General features: G+C 47.7%; 1 protein-coding gene across 1 annotated transcript; it reads left to right on the top strand.

The window, feature by feature from the left end:
* The first annotated feature begins 1,240 nt into the window (after positions 1–1,240).
* Positions 1,241–16,045, top strand: VAMP8 (vesicle associated membrane protein 8). Its single transcript, XM_081872380.1, has 3 exons — positions 1,241–1,380; positions 10,961–11,122; positions 14,659–16,045. The coding sequence occupies exons 1-3, from the start codon at positions 1,378–1,380 to the stop codon at positions 14,800–14,802; spliced, it is 309 nt and encodes a 102-aa protein (XP_081728506.1). The 5' UTR covers positions 1,241–1,377; the 3' UTR covers positions 14,803–16,045.
* The last annotated feature ends 4,434 nt before the right edge of the window (positions 16,046–20,479 follow it).

Below are 20,479 nucleotides of genomic sequence, written 5' to 3' on the forward strand. Positions count from 1 at the left end.
AGGTTAAGAACGGACCTCCAGAACGAATTAAGTACATAACCAGAGGTCCCACTGTATTGCCTTAGAGCACAATGAAGGTGACCTGTCCCTTCCTGCTAAGTTTCACATCTCTCTCCCCCCACCCCCAGCACAGATTCCCTTCTGCTGGAGTTCACAATGGGGAGGCACTGAGGAGGAGGGTGGGGTGTCTTTACCCTTGACGGAGATTGTTAAGTTGTGGGTGAACATATCAGACAACACAGCAATTCTTCAAACAGCTCTTGTTTATTCACAGGCCAGGACAGAACTGAACTGAAGGGTTCAGCCAGCCTGCTTATATAGAGCTCCAGTACCGCACAACTGTTAACAACTTTCTGTAACTATCCAATCACTGAACGTCACTTTCAATCCCTTATTTGCATATGTGGACCTGAGTGAAAACTATCTACAGTATCCCCCTGCTGGCCCAGAGTGAGAACTTTAGTACGTAACAGAGATGTTCACACCTTGGCCAACAGGGGCTAAAGAACTCCAGTCCGGTCTGAGAAACAACAAAACAGTCCCACTCCTGGGCCTCAGACAAGCTCTGCGCAGGTCTTTTCTTGAGGTATAATGTTCTGCACCTCCTCCATTGCAAACTTCCAAGTGTAAAGATGTGTTAAAAGAGGCATACCTAGGCTTTCTTGTGCCCCTGGCAAGGGAGTGCGGAAGGGGTAGGAAGGCTCCTAGCCACTCCAAGTCAGTGTGGAGAGATTTCTGCACCCCCCTGAGCCTATGCCCTTGGGGGGGGCGAACGTAACCAACCCCTAGGTCAAAACAAACTAAAAAAATTCCTTCCGCTAGCACCTTTAAACCAACTAAGTTTGTTACTGGTATGAGCTTTTGTGTGCATGCAAACGAAAGCTCATACCAATAACAAACTTAGTTGGTCTCTAAGGTGCTACTGGAAGGAATTTTTTAATTTTGCTTCGACTACAGCAGACCAACACGGCTACCTACCTGTAACTACAACCCCTAGGTACATGGGTGTAGCCAAGATTTTTCTTGGGGGGCAGGCCTTTTGTTGGGGATGGCAGAACCTGAGTCTGCTCTGTATTTGTACTGATGTTATTGCTTTAGGGGGGCAGGGAGGGGCAGCTGCCCCCCTTGGCAACGCCCATGCCCCTCGAGCCACGTCCAGGAAACACCAAGCAGCGGCCGCGGGGGTGGGGCTCCTCCCGGGGCCGCTCTCTCGGAAGGAGGCGCGGCGTCGGCGGAGAGGACCCGCCCCGGGCCACCTGAGAAGGTAGGCGGACAGGAAGGGGCGGCCGCCGGCGGGGAGCGAGAGAGAAGCAGGAAGTTGGGGGAGCTCGCCGAGGACCGGGAAGCGGCTGCTCGGGGGACCCTCTCGACGGGCTCATGGTGAGCTTTCCAGCCGCGCCGAGTTCGCTGCCTTCTCGCCGCCCCGCCCGGCGCCGCGCCTCGACGGGGCTCGGCCGGGGGCGCGGAGCGGGCGCTTGGCCGGGGAGGGGAGGGCGGGGGCTGCCTCTCGAGGCCGCGTCCCTGGACCAGGGCGCCCCCGGCGCCGGCTTCCCTCCTGGGCTTCCCCCGGCTCTGGCGCGCCTTCCTTCCGCCCTCGGGCTCGGCCGGCGTCGAGGCGGCGCAGGGCAGGAGTGGCGGGGGGGGGGGTTTCGGAGTCCCCGGGACGCGGCTCCCGCCCCCTCGGGAAACCTCTTGGCGCTCTTCCTGGTCTGGGCTGCTGGGGCGAGTTGGGCTCCTCCTCCTCCCGGGCTTCTCCTCGAAACCTTTCCGGCCTTGGCAGGCGCCCTCGAGAAACCAACAAGTGGCACTTTGGCAAGCTCGAGCAACACTTCGCGGCTTTCCGCGGCAGCCTGTGCCCCCCCCCCCGCGCGAGTCCCGCCCGCTCTTTGTCTTCCCAACAGTGGCGTAGCGTGGGTTGTCAGCACCCGGGGCAAGACAAGTAATTTGCGCCCCCTAACCCGTGGATTTGCGCCCCCTAACCCGTGGATTTGCGCCCCCTAACCCGTGGATTTGCGCCCCCTAACCCGTGGATTTGCGCCCCCTAACCCCCAGGTGTTGCGCCCGGTGCGCCCGGCCCCCCCTGCACCCCCCACGCTACGCCACTGCTTCCCAACAAGCCCGCGAGGCAGGTTAGGCTGGGAGAGGTGGAACTGGCCATGGCTGAGCGGGGATCCGAACACCGCCCGCCTTGACCCCAAGCCAACACTTGAACCGCTGCCGCCATATAGGAGACAACTCCTAGGGGTTGTGGGGTCTTCGGCATCCTAATAAAATATCTGAGGGACCAGCGCCCCCCAAAGTTGACGAGCCTTGCCTTCAAATACTGCACCGTCTCATATGATCAATTATGCAGGGCAGGGAATACCTGCCCCCCCCCGCCCCATTTTTTATTCAAGTTGTCACCCCTGGCTGCAGCTTAGCTCTCTGGGGGCAGGCACTGAGATCTTGCCCCCAAAGTGCCCCAAATGTCATCCAGTCCTACCCCCGCCAATGCCAGAAGCCCATCGCTGCTGGATCCGTGCTCAGAAACCAATGAAGAAAGGAGAGTCCAGAGCCCGTCCCACTGCTAGGATATTTCTTCTGTTAATCTCATCACTGAAACTTTATTATGCTGCTCTTTTGTCCTCTGGATTCTTCAGGCACCAGTCCAGCATTCTTGAGCCATAAGCCGTCCAGCTGTCAAATCCATGCTGTACAATTACAGCATATTCAATGCACATTTAAAGCACATGACTTCCTCCCAGAGAATCCTGGGAATGGTACTTTCCTCCTCACAGAGCTGCCATTTCCAGCACCCTTTACAAACCACAGCTCCCAGAATTATCTGGGGGAAGTCATGCGCTTTAAATATATAGTGTGAGGGTTTATCCACACTTTCCTTTCCTCCAGGCAAGGTCTGCACTTTAAAGCTCTGTGTCTGAGCACAAACACCCCTTTTCTTTGCCCCAGAGCTTTCACCACAAAAACCTACTCTTTAAAGCTCACTTGGAGCAAATGGCAATCTGTAGAAAACCTGAATTGACGTTTGCTCTGACTGAGTGCTAAAGAGCAAGATTTCACTGGGGCAAAAAAAAAAAAAATAGAGAAAACATTCTGACACGGAGCATTTAAGTACGGATCTGTGCCTGGAAAGAGTGGGGCAAAAGGTGAGCCCAGAATCTGTTTCTAGACTACATTTTCTGTCACCTCCACCCAAGGTTGATGATGGGACCGATGGGAGTTGTAGTCCAAAACATCTGCAGAGCATTTTGTTGGGAGAGGCTGCCATGTTCAATTCCAGCTTCTCATTACTCTTGACCTGCACTGGTTGCTCATTAGCTGTGTAGCGGTTTTTCTACATGGAAATAGCTTTTATGGTCTGTTATCGACTGTTATCACAACAGCTGTGTGAGGTCAGTGGGTTCCTTGTGCAAAAGTGAGTGATAGCAGAGAGTGAGTGCCTATCCCATGACTTGGGTGTGAGCCCAGGACTGCACTGGGTTTTGACCCCTCCTGGTGTAACCTCAGCCCTGTATCCCCTGAACTGTGCTGGGTCTTACACGGAGGGTGCACTTAGCTGCCTCAGGGTGACTGTAAATGGTGCTGGTGTTTTCATTGTGTAGAGAAGCAAGCACAGGGTATAGCAGACCTGCCCTGGTCCAGACTTTTGGACTCCTGCTTTGCATTTCCTAGCAAACAGCTTCCAGGAATAGGTCTGAAGATAAGGCAGCTATTAATTCCAGCCCTGGCAGTGTGTGGGATGTTTTACTCCAGTTTTGATGTCAGAGCTGCCAAAAGAATGTTCAAGGAAAAGCCCAGCTTCTTTGTTCTGTGGAATGTTGGATTTTGAAATTGCTGGCTGTCCAGGAAAGCCACTTCTCACCCCTCTAGGGTCATCCTTGTACACAGTTTAGATCAGTGGATCTGAAACTTTTTCAGCCACAGCCCCCTTGGTTCCATGTACTCACCCCCAGTGCCCCTTACCCCTGTCGTTGGCATCCGTCTGTCTCTAGAGTCAGACCGTTAGAGAATCGCAGCGCCTGCTGTGGCTGCAGTGACTGGTAACCCATAACTGCTGCCTCCCGTGTTGTTTCTGCTGTATTAGCAGCACCGAAGTGACTTTTCTGGGGTTCAGGCCTGGGCAATGTGTATGGAGATCCTAGGCTGCCCAGACAAGACCCCAGTCTTGGCCTCACTGATGTGATCCAAAGGAAAGCAGAGCAAGACATTTGGCACCAGTTTGACTGCAGGAGTTTCTGGAAGGAGGCATACCAGGTGCCATCCAACCATCTTAGGGACTCTACTCCAAATTTGCCCGCTACACATCACAAAAATAAAAATAAATTATTCCGAATAGAGGCTTGCACAACCCATGGCCCAATAATAACATAATAAAATTCAAAACAATTAATTGCACATTTATTCAAAATTAAATTCCTTATGCCCTACCTTTAGCTGAATATATTACTGAATTTCTGTTACTGCTTGCTTGTATTTGCGGTTCTGTAAAAATTGACCTCCGTTCAGACTCTAGCAGCTATAAGTAGAATGCTAGAGCACAGAGGGCCCCTCCAGATTGCTTTGTTTGTTTGGGGGGTGTACCATAACATGCCGTTGACACAATCATTGTGCATTAGTGGTGTATTTATCCTGGACCATGCGCATATCGTTCCGCTTCCCCAGTGTTATAAGTAAGCCAGAACATTTGTGGAATGAGGAGTTAAAGGATTTCAGCAGGAAGTTACAGAACATGCACTGACCAGAAATGAAGCAGTGTGTCCACCCTAAAACTGTTGGTAGGCTCAAACCATATTGAAAGTGGGACTGCTTATAACTGCCCCAATACCATCGTGAACACAAAGAATTATAAATGCAAATGGAAAAGTTCATCTGGAGCTGCCCAGAGACTATAATGGCTGAAGCCAAGCCTTTGAACCAACCCTGCAGGAGTGTAAAAATTGTGGGAACGAGAAAACCTGGGTATAGTTTACAAGGTTAAGAATATGACTGTGAAAGAATTAAACCTAATAGTCCTTTGTTCCTTAGCAGCCAAATTAAAGTATTAGAGCTTGCTTATGGAGTTCTGTTTACAAATCCTTAAGACAAATGGAATCAATCCTTTTTGCAAATGCATTTGGGAGTACACAATTTTCTAGTAAGGAAAAAAAATCACAGCTGTGGGTTTGGACATCTGTGTGGCGCAAAGGAGCCCCGAGTCAAAGGGTTTGGTGCTTGGAGCCTCTTTGGGGCAGTGAGTGAGGAAAAACATTTCAAGGCACATAAGCGGTATGTGGATCTAGGCACGTACCTTGGGGCATGAGAAGAGAAGACATGGCCCCCCAGACCCACAAACTGCCATTATGGCAGCTTGGATGTGAAAGACCCCCCCCTAGTGAGATCACCCTTCCAACCTCTGGAACTGGACGTGTGTCACAGAAGAGGCCTGGCATTCGCAGGGAGGAAGTTAAGTACCCCAACATCTAATCTAAGATCATGGCGTCCATATTTCTCTGTGAATCTGAAGCTAAACTATGTAAAATAAAGTCCCACCATACTGAGTAGAAATCACTAGAATCTTCCAGCCCTTTAGAGACCTGTATCGTACGTGCTGTTTTTTTCTGCAATAACCAATTTCCATATATTTTTATACCATAAGGATATAGACATATTTCTTTTAGTCATTTCCACTGTTGTGCTGTAAAAATCCTGACAGCTGACAGCATCCATGTCAAAATTTCCTTTTGGCAAAATGTCTTCGTGGTATATTTCAACATATTTAGTAAGGATAATAGAGGATAAATTTTAATGTGTGTTTTAATAATTTTTTATATCTCCTGAAAGATTTCATTTGAGAATACAGCAGCCTGTGGGCATTCCCACCAGAGACAGGAAAAGTCCCTTTATTCCCTTACTAATTTTTTGAGGAGTGATACATTGCCTGCCAGTAAAAATGTTTTTAGGTTAGCCAACACTTTCACGGAGAAGGCCAGATAGGCTAAAGCTTGGCATGAACTTAGGCTTGCAAGTGAGGTCAAAAATAATAAAAATATTTTTCCCCCATCTATGTTTGAAACAAGAGGAAGAACAAGCAGGTCGTAGGTCCTCTGTGTGTAAACAAAACAGAAATGCTACTGGGTGGCAGAAGCCGAAACTGCTCATCACCTGCTTTGCCTCTGTCTTCACTCAGAAAGAAAGCTGCGCCCAACCTGGTGGTGATATAATAAATGGTGCAGAGTGGTAGCTGCAGCCCAAGATAGGAAGAGGCGGTAATGGAACACCTAGCTACTTTAATTTAATTCAAATCAAATCTCTAATGAGCTGCAGCCAAAGGTACTAAAGTAACTGCAGATGTGATCTCAGAGCCTCTGTCTATAATCAATGATAATTTTTTTTTTATGTAATTACAAACTTGGTGGATCAGGGAAATGCTGTTGACATGGTGTATCTTGATTTCAGTAAGGCTTTTGACGAAGTCTCCCATGATATTCTCACAAGGAAGCTGGTAAAATGTGGGTTTGTAGCTGGTTGACTGACTGAACCCAAAGAGTACTCATTAATGGTTTCTTGTCATCCTGGAAAGAAGTGACAAGTGGGGTGTCGCAGGGTTCTGTCCTGGGCCCGTTGATGTTCATCGTATTTATAAATGACTTGGATGAAGGAATTGAGGGGATGCTCATCAAATTTCCAGATGACACCAAACTGGGAGGGGTAGCTAATGTCGCAGAAGACAGAGACAGAATTCAAAACGACCTTAACAGATTGGAGAACTGGACGTAAGCTAACAAAATGAATTTCTGTAGGGACAAATGTAAGTTTCCGCACTTAGGCACCAGGAACCAGATGCACAAATATAGGGTGGGGGACACCTGGCTTCCTAGCAGTACAAGTGAAAAGGATCTCAGGGTCTTGGTGGATCACAAGCTTAACACGAGTCCACAGTGTGATGCAGCAGCAAAAAAAGCTAATGCTATTCTAGGCTGCATCAACAGACGTCTAGTGTCCAGATCAAGGGAAATAATAGTACCACTGTATTCTGCCTGGGCCAGACCACACCTGGAATACTGTGTCAAATTCTGGGCACCACAATTTAAGAAAGATTTTTTTTTTTAATAACATTTTTTAAATTTCCCAAAAATAACAACAAAAACATCATCAAGAATTTTTTTAACCAAGTCGGGCACAATTTAAGAAGGATGTTGACAAGCTGGAAGGTGTGCAGAGGAGGGCAACCAAGAAGATCAAGGGTCTGGAAACTAAGCCTTATGAGGACCTCTTGAAGTTTAGCCTGGAAAAGGGGAGACTGAGAGGAGATACGATGGCCATCTTCAAATATCTTAAGGATTGTCACATGGAGAGGGGTAGCATGCTTGCTTTCTCCTGCTCTAGAGCGTAGGACTCAAACCAATGGCTTCAAGTTACAAGAAAGGAGATTCCGACTAAACATTTGAAAAAAAACTTTCTGACCGTAAGAGCCTATTTGACAGTGAAATGGTCTCCCTATGGAGGCTGTAGACTCTCCTTCCTTGGAGGTTTTTAAACAGAGGTTGGATGGCTGTCTGTCATGGATGCTGTAGCTGAGATTCCTGCATTGCAAGGCATTGGACTAGATGACTTTTGGGTCCCTTCCAACTCTGTGATTCTGTTACTCCCCACTAAAGAAACTCTGGGCTGGGGATGAAGGAAACAACAGTCCAAAACATCTAGAGGGCCCCAGGTTGGAGAAGACTCTCTCTCTCTGTGTGTGTGTGTGTGTGTGAGAGAGAGAGAGAGAGAGAGAGAGGTTGAGACCCTTCTCAGACCTTCTGGTTTAAGCTGTGCTTGTGATGCCAGGCTGTTGACTGCAGAGTGGCTCTGCTGGTTCTGGGGGATGCTTGGCATATTCTGCATTCCCAGTGGAAAGTATGTGTCACTTCTGCTGGGGACTTGCTCAAGACCTCTGGTGCCTTCCTGCACAGCATTCCTGGTTCTTTGCTGCAGCTTCTCCAGAAGCACTGACTTGGCAGCAGGCTCAGGTGCCGGGGCAGGTACGATGGAGCACCGTTTGAGTGTCTCCCTGCCAACATCCTTAGATGTGTCTGGACCGTGAGCTGGAGTTCTTTGGTCTCAAGTTTTCAGGATTGGTTTCAGAAGATACAGAATGGTTTCATGTGTTGTAGATGGCTGGTTGAAGCAGGGGTTTGGTGTCCTTAAGCTGTGGCGTTTTTGCTCTTTGCTATAGAATTCACCACCCAACCTGGCTGTCCCCAAGCATTCTTGCCTACCACCAGGTGGTACAACCTGTTTTTAAAAGACTTCAGGCCAGTGAGATGTGGAAATCAAATTCCAATTACTCTCTATGACATCTGAAATAAAATCTGTCCACATTTGTTTTATCTGACTTGGTACTAAATGGTTGCAGCCAATGTTAGCTGTACTCAGAGTAGGCCTATTGAAAGTAATGCACATGACTAAGCTCCACTAAGTTCTATGGGTCCACTATAACTTGGTGGGATACAGCCCTAAAGCAGGACACTCATGATTCAGTCCTACAACAAGTATATTGAAGGCAGAAATTACAGTTAGAAAAAATGAGCCTTGAATGATGTAATACGCTTCTATTCCCTAAAATGGTTATTATTTTTTATATAAAAGTGACACAGTGGTTAATAGGAAAGGTGGCATCCTGAATAGAGCTGTGATTTCCACACTGATCATTACAGGGTCTGTCATAACTGATAATTAGTTTTTCTTTCATACAATAGTAATGAAATAAAATAGAATCAGTGGAGGCTGCCCATTGTATCTCTGCATTAGTTCAGAAGACGTGTGTTGTAGTGTCTAGAAATTGTGGCCACGGTGACTGCACAGGAGCCAACCCCAGGGGCTGTGGGTGCTTAGGCACCCACAATAATATAATTATGGGGGCTGGGCACCCACAAAGTCAGTGAGCAAAACCAGAGGGAGGCAGCCAACCAGCCTCTGCGGCTCTGCCTCTGAGACAGAAGCAGTTCAGCCCCACCCTCTGCAGCCAGCAACTGGGGCCCCCTTTTCCAGGGAGGTGGGGCTCAGATGCAGAATATCTGCCTCCATGTCTGAGCCCCTCCCCACGGAAAAGGGTGCCTTGCTGGCTGCGAGGAGGAGGAAGAGCCCCCCATCAAAAGCGCAATGCGACTTTGTGCATTGTGCAAGTGTGTGTGTGTGATGTCGTACGTCCTCGTTATGGTGGCGAGCACTCACAATCCCGAGGGTGAGATGGCAGCCCTGGGTGACTGCAGTCTCCACTTCTGGAGTTTGGTTGTCTTTGCTTTCTTATCCCCAAGTTTGGTCATCTGACTCTGATAATTTCTGAGGAAACAACTCTGTGGAACTCTTGAGTGAATCTGGTGATACCAGGATTGCAACATCTATGTGAATAAGGATGACGAATGGTTTCTCTTCCTTGAGACAAGTATTGTTTATCTGTTTGGCCTTGTCCAACACTCCTGGCATTTTAGTGGGGTTTTTAATAATGCTGAGTTCCTCCTGTGCTTTAATTAATATGAATTGTACATAATAGAGCATAATTAATATATAATAAAGTACATCTTCACATAGTCCATAGTTAAACTATGGGATTTGCTCCCACAAGGTGCAGTAATGGGCAGCAACTTGGATGGCTTTCAAAGAGGATTAGGGATGGCTCCCAGTCACAATTCCTATGTTCTCCCCACTTTCAAAGGTAATGTTCCTCTGAATACTGGCCGCTGGGTTAGAGCGCTGTGGCTAGAGCGCTGTGGCAACCAGGTCCTGCTTGCAAGCTTTCCATTGGGGCATCTGGTTGACCAACTGAAAACAGGATGCTGGATTAGATGGGCCTTTGGCCTCATCCAGCAGCCCAGCTCTTTGTAATGTTCTAATAATGTAAAAATACGTTATGGTTTTAACAATCTTAATGTCACAGCACCTGTATGGTGCAAAAAGTTGCCCTCAAGGAAATGCAATGTTTGGGCTGAAGACAGCGGTGGAGCAAGCCGATCGGGCACCTGGGGTGGCGGGTGTGCCCTGTGCACATTTTTTTTAGTCCTAAACTAAAACTCCTAAAATGTTCCCTTTCCTCCTTGGGAAGTTAAATTTTCTCCAGCCCCCTGATCATCTGGTTGCCCCTTTCTTCACCTTACCCAGTTCTACAATGTCCCTTTTGAGGTGTGGCAACCAGAGCTGTTTACAGTATTCTAAGGGCAGTCAAGCCTGCCAACCTAGCAGTTCGAAAGCACCCCCGGGTGCAAGTAGATAAATAGGGACCGCTTACTGGCGGGAAGGTAAACAGCGTTCCGTGTGCTGCGCTGGCTCGCCAGATGCAGCTTTGTCACGCTGGCCACGTGACCCGGAAGTGTCTCTGGACAGCGCTGGCCCCTGGCCTCTTGAGTGAGATGGGCGCACCAACCCCAGAGTCTGTCAAGACTGGCCCGTACGGGCAGGGGTACCTTTACCTTTACCTTTAAGGGCAGTCAAACCATAGATATGTATAAAGGCATTATGATATTGGCAGTTGTGGAACAGAGATCTTTTCTGAACAGGGGCCTAGGCAGCCAGCAGCTCCTTCATTCACAATCCCCTGGATCAACCTTGCACAGTCTGTCAATGGAGGCAGTGATGGCTACCAACCTAGATGGCTTAAAAATAGGAATGGACAAATTCATGGAGGAGAGGGCTATCGATGGCTACTAGCCAGGATGACTGCTCTGCATCCATGATTGGAGGCAGCAATGCTTCTGAAGACCAGTTGCTGGAAGCCACAGGAAGGGAGAGTTGCCCTTGTGCTTGGGTCCTGCATTGTGGGTTTCTCAAGTGCATTCTTCTTTATGTTTTGTGAGGGTTGTGCAGAAGACCTTTCCCGTCCCATATTTGTTGGTGTGTGGGACGCTGGGAGCTCCATTTGGATTTCCTTCTTCCGGTTGCCAGCATCCATGGCTGACCCAGGTCTTCCATCCTAAGCCCCCTTCCTTCCTTCTCTTCCCTCCAGGAGGGTGGAAGTGCCCCCGGGATGGCAAGCGACAAGGTGAAGAACCTCCAGAGTGAGGTGGAGGGTGTCAAGAACATCATGACGCAGAACGTGGAGCGTATGCTGGCAAGGGGAGAGAACCTGGACCACCTGCGCAACAAGACGGAGGACCTGGAAGCGACGGTAGGTTCTGAGACTTGTGCTCTGAGCAGAGTCGAAGGGGGTGAGGTTTTCATGGGAGGCCACCAAGCTCCTTTCATTGAAGAGTGGGGGGACTTGCCTAGTGACTTGGTAGAGAAGAGAAGAGTCCCCAAGCAAGCATTGGGGAAAGTGATGGTAGTTCCTAGAATCCTAAGGGTCATCTAGATCAATCCCCTGCAATGCAGAAATCACAGTTAAAGAATCTCTGACAGATGGTCATCCAGTCTCCGTTTCAAAACCAATGAAGGAGAGTCCACCATCTTCCGAGGGAGTCTGTTCCACTGTCAAGCAGCTCTTACCGTGAGAAAGTTATTCCTATTCAGTTTTTATTGATTTTCATTATTACATATACACATAGAATACATACACTCATCATACATTTATCCATCCACCTAAGCCTTAAGCTCTGCCGAGCTCGGACTTCCCTCCGTCTCTTCGGTAAGTATCCTATAGTTATAACATCGCGTATTCTATCTAATAAAAAAAAGAGAGAGAGAAAGTTATTCCTAATGTTTAGTTAGAATCTCCTTTCTTGTAATTTGGGTCCACTGGTCTGGGTCCTTTGTTCTGCACCAGCAGAAAACAACCTCGCTCCATCTAACATGGGACAGCCCCTTAAATATTTGAAGATGGTTATTCCTGGTTATTGGGGGGTTGGACTCTTGGTCTCTTCCAACTCCACAATGTTATGATTCGATTCTCTCTCAATGTTCTCTTCTCCAGGCTAAACATACCCAACTACCTTAACTGTTCCTCATAAGGTTTGTAGACCCTTGATCATCTTGGTCACTCCCTCTGCCCATGTTTCAGCTTGTCAATACAATTCTTAAACTGTGCTGTCAAGAATAGGACACAAAACTCCAAGTGAGATCTGACCAAGGCAGAGTAAAGTGGTACTCTTCCATTCCTGAGCAGACTCACGTTAGGCTTGCGGTCTACAAAGACCCCTAGATCCCTTTCACATGTACTACTGGCCAGCCTGGTGTCCCCCATCTTACATTTGTACATCTGGTTATCTCTGCTTGTGCCACATCTGCAAGTTTCCATTGGAAGGAAAGATGTTTTCCAGTTAGAAACACAGACCTAGGGAACCTGTGGCTCTCTTAAGTTTTGCTGAACTACAGCTCCCATAATCCCTGACCATTGGCCACGCTGCCTCAGGATGATGGGAAGGAGGCAGCTGGAGGGTGCAGACCCCCTGCCCTCAGCAAACTTGCTCTGAGCTTGAGAGCTTCAGCTTGAAGGGGAAGTTGCTCATGGATAAAGCAGGGGCTTTTTCAACATTGCTGGGGCTCTGGCAATAGCGCCATCAAAACCATAAGGGGTGACTTGGTATGATCCTCTGGTTTTCCACACAGGTTCAAGGACGTTGCAAGTGGCAAGCATGTTCTAACTCTATAGGTGTATTTAGACATGTGTTTGTAGCCCACTGTACAGCCAACGGAGGCATTCTTTGCCTTCGCAGTGTTTCTGCTGCAAATTAAAACTCCTCCTCCTTATCCACGGATAACAGTGCCTCAGCCCAGCCACTGCTGAGAATTCAGAGCGGGCAAAATGTTTAGCTCCTTTGGCTTTCAAGTGTGATTTTCCCTGCAAGTAGCCTGCACACCTCTCCTGTTGGGACGGGGTCTTAAATCCCTCCTTACCACAGAGAGGGACTTGCACCCGGCACATTTTCTTCCCAGCTGCTCTGAAAATAACATGCAGGTTTTCTCCATGGTGCGCAGCTGATCCCAGTTGTCCTTTGATCATTCCCAACTTGGGCTCTTCTAAACCGAGGTCTCCTCTGACTCAAAAGTCAGAATCTGGCATGTCATTTCTAGAGACAATTTGGTCTGCGTTTGCCGTTTGAGCAGCCTAGGGGTGCTGAAGCAGAGGGTGGGCAAGGCGCAAGGCCCAGCTCCTTTTAGGCAGCGCTCCAGAGGTCCTGTGTCTAAGGAGCATAGTGGACAGGGTGGAGCTGTTTGTAGTGTGGCTGATTAATCCCTGAGCAGCCCAGGAAGGCCCCAACCACCCTCTGCCCTTTATTCTACCTTTGGTATTTACAACTTGCTAAGCTGTTTCCTGGAATGAGGTGGAGCAGTTGGCCGTACCACCTAAGACTAGCGTACAGGAATGTGCAAGATTTTAGCTGACTTTTGAATCTGTCACCTGGGTTTGGTGGCTGGAAAGTTGCTCAGCAGCCTTAATTGGGGGTACCTGATCAAAACAGGGTGCCATGAGCTGCCGTTGTTGTTGTTGTTGTTATTATTATTATTATTATTTCAATTTATTATCCAGCCCTTCAACAAATGCTCCCAGGATGGGTAATACAACAGTAGAATAAAAATATTAACTATAAAATATCTACAGAATTCCAGAGACACTTTCAACACAGAGAGACACTTGCTAATTATTATTTTATTGGCATTTTTATCCCGGTTTTCAGCACACACACAAAGTGCTCTCAAGCTCAGCTTACAAATATAAACGAGAAGATTGCCTCAGGCTTACAGCCCAAAAGGAAGTAGGTCGAGGGGAGGGGGAAACAAGCACTAATCCTTAGTTTTGGAGGTCTTGAGCAGCAGGAATGAAAAGAATTTGGAGCAGAGCCAAGCATTTGCCGGTCTCTTAGCAGAGCTGATGGAGAGGCCCTGCAGTTCCATTCCTGATGGAATGGCTGCTGTAGATGGCCTGATAGAGCTGCAGAAGATGCAAACAGCACATAGACTACTGCCATGCATTGTGTGTTGGGCTGCCTTGGATGACTGGAAACCACAGCTAGGTGGCCACTTTAATAACTGGGACTAGGCATTCTGAACCCATCGCAATGATTATAGCCTGGCTGCCAGTCCATTTCTGTGCCAAATTTATAACTGCTGGGTTTGACCTATATTGGGACCCCAGTAACATTAAGAAAGGAACTGAAAATAAAACTGCTGGTAACTTGATGCAGTTACACAAATCTGTTGTACAACTGCATTTGGAATACTATGTTCACTTCTGGTTGCCTTTCCTCAAAAAAGGGTTTTGCGGAGTTTGAAAAGCTCCAGGAAAAGGCAAGCAACTGATCAAGGGAATGGAGCAACTCCCCTGGGGGTTTGCAGTGTTTGGGACTTCTAAGTTGAGCAAAAAGGTGACACAATAGAATTGTATAAATGATGCATAGCATGGAGGAAGGTTGTCCTCCGTCTCTCATAGCGCTGTAACTGGCACCTGGAGAGTGCTGCTAGCAGGTTTCCCACAGGCCACTGTGAGAAAAGGATGCTTCACTAGATGGGCCATGGCCTGATCCAGCAGGACTCATCTCACGTTCTTAATTCTTGTTTGTTTTTTGTGAGGAGACCTTTCCCGTCCCACATTGACAACCATATGTCAGGAGTGCTCTGATGGTGTTTCCTGCTTGGCAGGGGGTTGGACTCGATGGCCCTTGTGGTCTCTTCCAACTCTAGGATTCTATGATTCTATGGTTGGCGTGTGGCTGAGGGGGTCTCTCTCCTGTGTTCACAGCTCTCTCTCTCTCTCTCTCTCCATTGCAGTCGGAACACTTCAAGACAACCTCACAGAAGGTGGCACGCAAGTACTGGTGGAAGAATGCCAAGATGATCATCATCATCTGTATCATTGTGGCCATCATCCTGATCTTGATCATTCTCTTTGCTACGGGTGTCATCCCAACCTAACTCTCTTCCTCCTGGCATTGGATCTTCTCGGCTCACTCCAGCCCTGGCTCCTGTCTGCCACTGCTTCTCTTAGTCCTCAAAATTACTAACGGAACCACCAGGCCCTTGGCTGGGCACAGCCGTCAGGGGTCCTTGACTGCTCCTTCAGAACACACAAACACACTCCCTTCCCTAGACTGCCCTTTCCTTCCTCACCAGCTCCTCCTCTCTTTAGCCTCAGGGCAATAAGAATCTCTGCCACCAGACCTTAAGAGCTTCGTTTCCACACTCCCTAAGTTTCCAAATTCACCTGGGACTCGCTGACCCCCCACTCCAGCCTTCAGATACTGGTGCCAACAACTGTTTGCGATGCAATTCCTGTTATCTGTGCCTGGCAGCTGCCAAGGTTCCCTTCATCTCTCCTGCTCCCTGGAGGGGTCTGATTCCCAAAGTGCCTTTAGCTGCTCCTTCCCAAGCAGCCTCTTAGAGGGACCTGGTTGGGTCACTCCCATCTTAATTAGGTGACAGTGTTGACAAACGTTGCTTGGGGGAAGGGATCAGCGTTCCCTGTTGGCCAGAATGGGTTTGGGGAGCCCCAGAAGCCCTATGGGGGGATGCTCCTTGTATAGAGGTTTTCTTGGTAATTAATGTTTGGGGTGGGGAAATGTCTGTATTCTCCTTTAAAAGCGGGGATGGGCATTGTGCAGAGGGCGTCCAGGCATCCAAGTCTCCTGTGAACACTTTGGAGAGGAGACGTTTGTCCATAAGTGGCTTTTAAAAAACCCCAAAACTATGAGGCAGGTTTGTTTGTTTTTTAAAGGTGCTCTAAGTTTCTGCTTCATTCACTGTTGTGTATTTAGTTCCCTTTGACAGCCTTTGCCAATCAAGTACCCTCCAGGTGTTTTAGGTTACAGCTCCCATCACTACTGGGGCTGGTATGAGTTTGTAGTCCAGAACATCTGGAGAATGCCCGGTTGGCCCAGGCTGCCTTAGACCTTGCTTCTGAGACAGGCCTTTCTCCTGGGGTGTGCCACCCTCAATGGCAGAGCATGGGAGCCTGCTTCTCTGCCCCTCGTCCTCTGCCTGCCCTGGCCCTCCGCTCCAGGGCTTCTGCCTTTCCTGATCAAGTTCCTTGGATCTTTGCAGGGTCTCCACTGTAGCTGATGGTTTTGTTTTTGTTGTTTCTCCCTGCATACACAGATTTGCTCACTGTAATAAATGTATTTATAAGTAATTGGCTAATACAGAAATCCGTTTAGAAGAAGCTTGCCTCTGTGACTCATTTCATAGCACTGGGGGATGGTCTGACAGAAAAGAAGAGGAAGCTGGGTAGGCCTGTAAGAAAAAATGTGTGTGTGTGATTTTTGTGTGTCATGGGAAAAAGAATGTACACCCTCTTTGAATTCTGTGGTTTTACAGATGTGAATGTAATAACAACCAGCTGTTCCTTAGCAGGTCTTAGGTAAATACAGCCTCTGATGAACAACAACAAATGCCATTACACCAAGTCATGATTTATTTGACAGAAATAAATCCAAAATAGAGAAGCCATGTGTGAAAAACTAAGCACACCTTATGATTCAGCAGCTTGTAGAACCACCTTTAGCAGCAATAACTTAAAGTTATTGTTTTCTGTATGACTTTATCAGTCTCTCACATTGTTGTGGAGGACTTTTCTCACTTTTGGAGATTTGAACTCCTAGGTCTCCTAGGTCTTAGTCCAACACACTAACCCAGTGTTTCTGGATCTTGGGTCCCCAGCTTGTTGTTTGACTACAACTCCTATCATCCCTAGTTAGCAGGACCAGTGGTCAGGGATGATGGGAGTTGTAGTCAAACAACAAGCTGGGGACCCAAGATCAAGAAACACTGCTCTAACCTCTACACCACACTGGCTCTCAGATCCCAAAATCTGTATTAGGGCCAGTACTTTTTCTTCTTCTTTTTGAAAAAGGGTGCCGGTACTCTCCATGAAGTTGTTACAGTAAGTGCCACGCTTTTAACATTTGAAATCATAGGTGCCCAGTACTGTCTATCCTTGAGTAACCCCCCTCCCCAAAGCACTGATTACATGACAAATTTTACAAAATAGTCTGCTAGCTTTTGTCTACTGCAGAACACTTCATTGGGCTTGTTCGGGGGAGGGGGCAGGCCCAGAGGCTTAGAGACTATTTTAGTTAAGTGATATATAAATTGTTTAAAGCAATCAATAAACACACACACCATGCCAAACCTCCCAGTTTTCACTATGTATATCAACAGTTAGTGAATTCTGCTTTGTGTCCAAACTGGAATGGGTCCTGCGTGTGGCAATTGTATCTGTGTCTCATGTATGTGCACTCACCTTTGGGTTTACTTATTGCTATAGGTATTCTAAGGTCTTATATATATACAGTGGTGCCCTGCAAGACGAACGCCTCGCAAGACGGAAAACCCGCTAGACGAAAGGGTTTTCCGTTTTGGAGGCGCTTCGCAAAACGAATTTCCCTATGGGCTTGCTTCGCAAGACAAAAATGTCTTGCTAGTTCCTGCGGGTTTTTTCCCCTCCCCCCCCTTTTCCTAAGCCGCTAAGCCGCTTATCAGCTGATCTGCTGATAAGCCGCTTAACAGCTGATCGCTAAAAGCCGCTAAACCGCTAATAGTGCTAATCCGCTAACCTGTCAATGGGCTTGCTTCGCAAGACGAAAAAACCGCTATACGAAGAGCCTCACGGAACGGATTAATTTCGTCTTGCGAGGCACCACTGTATAAAATAAATGCTCATAAATGTACAAGGCAAACACATACCATATTTTGCGCTCCATAAGACACACTTTTTTCCTCCTAAAAAGTAAGGAGAAATGTGTGTGCGTCTTATGGAGCGAATGCAGGCTGCGCAGCTATCCCAGAAGCCAGAAGAGCAAGAGCTGCACAGCGCCTCTTGTTCTGCTGGCTTCTGGGCGAAGCAGGAGGAGGAACAGAAGGGAGCCCTTACACGGAGCCCCTTCCGTTCCTCCTCCCACTTCGCTGAAGAGGCGCTGCACAGCTTTTGCTGAAGCCAGCACAGCAAGAGCAATAGGCTCCCTTCCGTCCCTCATCCTGCTTTGCTGAGAAGCCAGCACAACTAGAGGCGCTGCGCAGCTCTCCCTCTTGCTGTGCTGGCTTCAGAGATGGCTGCGCAGCTTGCTCTAACTTTTCCAGGAGGTGGGAGAAGGGACGGAGGGCAGTCCGTCAGTCCCTTCTCCCACCTCCCGGAAAAGCCAGCAAGAGCCACTCTATCTTTAAAGAGCCGTGCCAAGCAAGCGTGTCTGCGGCTCTTGCTGGCTTTTCTTGTTTTCAGTGGCGTAGCGTGGGTTGTCAGCACCCGGGGCAAGGCAAGTAATTTGCGCCCCCTAACCCATGGATTTGCGTCCCCTAACCCGTGGATTTGCGCACCCTAACCCTAACCCCCAGATGTTGCGCCCGGTGCGGCCGGCCCCCCCTGCACCCCCACGCTACGCCACTGCTTGTTTTCCTCCTCTAAAAACTAGGTGCGTCTTATGGCCAGGTGCGTCTTATAGCGTGAAAAATATAGTGTGTGTATAGACCATGTGTCTGAAATAGTACAGGAGAACAATCCTGAGCCATTTTGACTCTCCCAAATTGACCTCAAATATTTCTCTGCAAGGAGGAAGGAAATGGGAAAAGCTTTCTAGTTGTCTTTGGACTGTAGGGGCTTACACCTCCCTGTAAATACAGTCTGGTAAGTATCTGTTAAGCTGAGCACACTATCGATATGTGTAAGAGATTAAGGAACTATTTACCATCTCAAAGGATGGCCAGGCTACCCAGAAAAGGCAATCAAATAAGGTATTATCCTGTATCCTGGCTGACAGGACTGAAGCAACACTCTCAAATTTCTTCTGGTCTGGGGAACACCTCTTTTTGTGATGTATGTATGATGTTTTGGGGGGTGATCTTGAGCTACAGGGTGGGCAATTTTAAAAGTCTATATAAGGGCTTGCACAGCAATGTTCTGGGTTCCTCCTTCCCTGTGGGGGGGGGGAGTGGGGGACCCTGTTGCAACAGATCAATAAAGATCAAGCTTACTAGCTGCTTTGCTTCTCAATATTCTCTGGTTGGCCTCTGCTATTTTCTCCTACAGATAGAGAACCTACATAAGGACTCTATACGGGCTCTTGGATACCCCGTAAGGGAAAGGGAGCTGTATTTTTCTTACAACACTTACATTTTCCCATCAAATTGCGATGTTGAGCATGCTAGGCATTCAGGGGCTTGTTTTTTAAATGCAGAGTTTGGAAACATCTTTTCAAATGTAATACAAAAGGATAATGGTTTGGGGAACAAATTCCTGCATTGGCTAACTTAAAAGGACAGCAGTGCCCCCTGCTGTCCAGAATGAAAACTCCAAGGAAATTGATCCAAGGAACTGATCCAAGGAAATGGTTTCTGAAAAAAACATTGTGAGGATGGTTTAAAGTACAGGTACTAAAAGAGAGTGTTTCTATGTTAGCATTCTAGGCAGGAGTGAATAATGTTTTGTGTTCGTGTCAATAGCTTTCTTAAACTGAACTGCCAATGAAAAATGTCATAATGTTGGGGGTTTTTTAAATGTGGGTGTTTTAGAAATCAAAATTTGAAATGGGTTTTTGTAGGGGGAGGCCAGTGTTTTCTTTCTGGGGGTACTCAAGGGTATGTAGTACTGGCAGTTTTTTGTGCATTGTTTTTTTCCAAATGTTAGAAGTACAGCACTTAACTGTAACAACTTCATGCTGAGCACCGACACCTTTTTTTCTGTTAAAAAGAAAACCACTTGGGAGGACCATGGTTTGAAACCATGTTATCTAAAGCAGCCTTCTGCACAGTGCTGGCTGGAACCAATGGGAGTTTTATTCCAAAACATCTGAAGAACATCACATTGCGAATGAAAGAATTAAAGGGGGGAAATTCTTGTTTTCAAAGCTGTGAACTTACACTTGCATCTTAGTCTTCTGACTGTAAAACCTTTTTTGGTAAAGTAGAACACAGACTGAGGTTTGACTTTGGTTAGGGCATTCTTTCCTTTTAAAGAAAAGTGCTAGATTTTGTTTTGCCATTTCTGGTTGCTTTGAAGATTCCCACCACCACCACTGCCTAATGAAAACTGGGTGGGTCATGTGCAGTTGAGAAATAAGCAGGGAGTGGGGTCTTGCCCAACTAGTAAACAACTTGTGTTTGCTTTGGCTTAATGATTATCTGTGGTCCAAAGCAGGCCTGCTCACTCCTGAGTCAATCTGTTTAGGACCATGCTGATTTACCTCTGACAGATTCAGCCTTTATCTCAGTTGCAGATTCTCTCTGTGTACAAAAGATTGCTGGCTTAGTCCTTGAAATTACCCAGTTAAAGAATCTGAGGTTTCAGAGTTGGGAAATGCTCTTCTCTGCCAGAGAGCTTGGAGAGGTGTGGATTGTCAGGGAAGGCTGTATTCTGCTAGAAGACAGAATTAGAGGTTAACTGGATCCACCCCCCTTCCGCAAAGTCATTGGGGAGCAGGCTGGTGTACTTCTATTGCAAGCCTTGTTGATCTCCCCAAACCTGCAAAGAAGGGGAATGTGCCTTGCAAGTATTAATGTACCTTCCATGGAAAAGGCGCACTTGGGCCTCCATGTATGTCTTTTTGTCTCGCTAACTTCCACCCCAACCAGTTTTAGGTGCATAGCCGCAACCTGCTTAACCAAG

This window comes from Podarcis erhardii (genome assembly GCF_964252035.2).
Source record: "Podarcis erhardii genome assembly, chromosome: 7".
NCBI lineage: Eukaryota > Metazoa > Chordata > Lepidosauria > Squamata > Lacertidae > Podarcis > Podarcis erhardii.

Excerpts from the sequence above, each read along its gene's own strand:
- VAMP8 (XM_081872380.1), top strand. Across the intron at positions 11,123-14,658 it reads CGGAGGACCTGGAAGCGACG|TCGGAACACTTCAAGACAAC; the intron begins GTAGGTTCTGAG and ends TCTCCATTGCAG.